At 41.5% G+C, this 3,946-nt stretch overlaps 1 protein-coding gene across 1 annotated transcript in view; it reads left to right on the top strand.

Annotated features, from left to right (window-relative positions):
• PPP1R7 (protein phosphatase 1 regulatory subunit 7) overlaps positions 1 to 3,946 on the top strand; it is a 15,075-nt gene that overhangs the window by 920 nt on the left and 10,209 nt on the right. The window contains exon 3 of the mRNA XM_005425065.2: positions 3,504 to 3,559. Coding sequence (XP_005425122.1) covers positions 3,504 to 3,559 — 56 coding nt within the window. The remainder of the gene's footprint in view (positions 1 to 3,503; positions 3,560 to 3,946) is intronic.

Below are 3,946 nucleotides of genomic sequence, written 5' to 3'. Positions count from 1 at the left end.
CACTAGAGTGTGGGAGATAGAAATACTGACAGACTTTAAAGCCTGTGGATATTTGATGGGAGGGTTTTCAGTGGCTTGCATGGGGCTTGTCAGAGCAGATCCACTTCTGCAGACCCTGTGTGGTGATCTGAGCTGAGCTTTTGGTGCAGTCTGAAGTGTAGCATCATTCTTTTGACAGAGATGTCCATATTGTTGTTGTTATTATTATTATTATTATTATTGAGATACTGGAAGGGACATAATGAAAGAAATTGTAGTTGTTGTAGTGGATCCCTGCTTGTCTTAACCTTGCACATTGGGATTTGCCAAAGTATCTTTCAAACTGATAGATTGTTACTAGAATTTTAAATCTCTTCTCATGACTAAATGCACTCTATGTAGATCTAATTTGTTGCTGATAATTTAAACCCCCCAAATATTACTAAAGAAATGCTCTTCCATTCTTCATGGCTCTGCAAACTGTGCAGTTGATGGAACCATGCAGATCAGACAGAGCTTTCCTTTGCATGCCTGGAATCCTGAGTGTTTGCTCAGCTGCCATCATTTAGCTGTGTGTGTTGGAGGTTGTGCTTTGCACTTTGTTCCCCTGGGAATTCTATGAAAGGAATTACAGAAGTGATGTGCTCTCACTCTAGTGAAAGCAAGAAAAGCACATTCAGATTTGTTTGCTGAATTACATTTGTGTACTGTTTAATAGAATGACTGTATTGTTACATTTTCCAAACTGCAAGCATTCAGAAAACTAGGGCAGGAACCAAGCAGAGGAATAATTTTTGAACATTCAAGATACTTTCCACAGCCAGCTTTGAATTTCTCAGCTGAAAGGAAAATGATGAGTTTTCCACATTTTTTCACAGAAGATCTTAAGTAGCTTGAACAGCTGAAATTTCAAATTCATCATTTAGCTAATTCTCTGAGGAATAGAGCCTCTGGTTAGAAATCATATAACTGAGCTATTTATAATATTCTTCATGCATATGCACTTTAAGAGTGTAGCTAGGCTTTTTGTTGATTGAAATGCTTGTGGTACTGTGAACTTACATAACTCAGTAATGACTGTTCCCACTGTGGAATTTGGGTTTTCTCAATGGTGGAGTTTTTTTCCACCTCTGCAAAGGCATGTGGCTTGCAGGCATGGGTTACACAGAAATTCACTTAGCAAACTTCACTGCCAGAGTGATGGGATTTTTTCCATTGAGAAGTGTGGAGTGAAGCAATTTGCAAGGGAAATTGCAGTCCTGGGTGTAAAGTGCTTGTAGGAGGGTCAGTTTAGAGGTTTTTTATATCCAGTCACTTCATAAATAAAATGACTGTAAATTTGCTAGAACCATTTTTCTCTTCTTTCTTTTTCTTTTTTTTTTTTGTGCTCTTGAGAGAAAATGTATTTTAACACTTTCCTACCAATACTGATTTACAGCTGATATCAGACACACATCTCCCTCAAGCTCCTGAATGTTTAATACACAGTGCATAGACTTTGTGGCAATTGACTTCAGTACACAACAGCACTGCCTGTGTGTTCAGTTTTAAATTTCTTTTATTTTAGTGTGTGTCCTGTGTGATTTGGTTTTGCAGCTTTGGATTTGAGTGCTGTTTTCCACACTGGCTATCATGAGAGGTCTCTCAAAGCCATATGTCAAAATTAAGAGGAGCCTCAGAACAGAGTATTTAACACATTACCTAAATCTAGTGTTTATAAATTAATATATTCAATCTTCCTAGCCAAACAAAGTCAAATATATTTTTTTTTGCCTGAATGGGATTTTTTGCTGAAGATTTTTTTCTTTACCATGTGTATGGTTGGCTTTACTGTTGGACAACTTCAAAGTCTCAAAGGACTTGAAACTCACCAAGTTCCTTCACCATGAACACTAAGTTCCTGCCAGTATCACCCAATACCAGGGGCATAATTTTGATTTTTCATGTGATATCTCAAATAACTGTTGTTCCAAAGCTGGGCACTGCTCCTGTGGGCTGTAAATTCAGCAAGGCTGCTTGTTTGGCTTGGAGCACTTCTCTCTGAGAGTCTTTGCACCCAGGAAACAGATCAGAGAGGTCCAGCCTTGATAGCAGCAGGGTGGGGTATCCCACTCCCTTGCTGAAGGGCAGAGCTCCTGATATGGAACTAAAATAAGAAAAAATAATAAGAATGAGCTCACTGCTCATTGCTGACAGGCACATGTGTATCTGTCAATTTTTGGTGGCATTTCTATCTTGCTGTTCAACATCCCCAAGACTACCAGCTCATTTTACATTCCCAAAATATAATTTATGCTTCCTGCTATTTTGTGCTGCTTAAAAAAAAAAAAGAAAAAAAGAGGATTGCTTTTTCAGTCTTAACTTCTGTGAATCAGCTCAGTGAGTCTCTTTCCTGTTTAAATGTCCAGGCAAGAGCAACAGCCCAGATACAGGAAGGTCAGTGATGATCTGTGCACCACCAAACCCTTGGAGCTGGTTGGTGGCATTAAAAGTGGTGATGCTGGTACTGTTTGTGCCTGCACTGCTGCTTACAAAGCCAAGCTTTAGCAGGAAGAACACTCATTAAATAGGAGCACTTGACCTTTACAGGGATTTAACCACTCTGGGCTGTGAAAATAGTCACTGCTGCTGGGTTAAGGGAATGAGCTTGCATACATGCAGGAGTTAGTGCAAAGCCTTTGGGATGTCACTGTAATTAAAGTTGCTTGAGTTTTTGGTAGCACTCAGAGAAGCTTTGCACATGAAGTAGAAAAATCTTGCAAATCGTGTTGTATGTCAATTTTGCAAAGCTGAATCAGACTTTGTTTTTCTTCAGCAATTGATGCAACCAGCAGGCCACCTCCAGCAAATGGGAATGGGTATGAATTATTCAGCATGAATTCTCCAGTAAATGTCCCTCCCTCGTGTGCTGTGGTAGAAGCACAGCAAATGCTGGGGTGTTTTCCAGAGCTGTAAAAGCATTTCCCAAGGAAATTCATGCAGTGGCATAAACAGTGTTGTCTGGCATAGTAGGGAGTTCAGCCAAACAAAGGAAGGGAGATCATTGCAGAAGTGTTCACAACATATAAAGTGAACACTAATTAAAAAAAAAAAGTGGCAGTGCTAACAAAAAAAATACAAACACCTAAAGGGTGAGATTGTTGAGATGCTTGGTCATTCCTGGCCATCTCACTAGGCAGTTAGGATTCCTTCTTGGCAAGGTTTTATTGTGTTGTCAGAGGAGCACAGACACTTAGGATGGGGTAGGTGTCAAGGAAAGGCATCCTACCCACCCTTGAGCCTGCAGTTTCCAGCAGCCACACAGGCAGGTTGGGCTGATCTCTGTGTCTTTTACATCTGAGCATGAAATCCTGCTGTAAAGAAAGATTTTCCTGGAACTCTCGTGGCTTTAATGAAGCAGAATGTGTGAGCTGTGCCTCTCATGTGTTTCTCCTCCTGAGGAGCGTTTGCTCTCTGGATGAGGCTGTTGCTCTGCCTTTGGCTGTGTGGTACAGGAGCTGGTAATGTGTTTGCCTCTCGTGCAGGAGAAGCAGAGACCCCAGTGGACATGGAGACCATTAGCCTGGACCCAGAGGCTGAGGTAAAGGCAGATTTTTGTCCTTTATTCGGCAGGAAGCAAAGGTAGGCAAAGGCAAGTATTGAAACCTGATTCAAAGATCTAATTCTTCTGAAGGTGCTGGCTGCTGTGATCCTCCCCAGAGCTGATTCAGAGCCTTTAGAGTAGAAGTAGAGGTGTTCTATTTTTCATCACTAGCTGATACGTTTTGTTAGTACTTTAGAATTTTAAATGAGGCGTAGATGCGCTGCAAGTGTGTCTGTGCTGCAAGAAGCACTGCTGGGCTGGGAGCTTCAGGGAGTCTGTTCAGTGAGCTGTTAGCTGCTGTGAGCCCTGTGCTTTGGAACAGGCACTTACCCAGCCCTGTGCCTTGGCATCAGCAACCTCCTGAGCCCATTAGCAGCAGAGGGT

Source organism: Geospiza fortis, unplaced genomic scaffold (genome assembly GCF_000277835.1).
Source record: "Geospiza fortis unplaced genomic scaffold, GeoFor_1.0 scaffold118, whole genome shotgun sequence".
Classification (NCBI taxonomy): domain Eukaryota; kingdom Metazoa; phylum Chordata; class Aves; order Passeriformes; family Thraupidae; genus Geospiza; species Geospiza fortis.
This window is presented reverse-complemented; position numbering and strand designations above follow the sequence as displayed.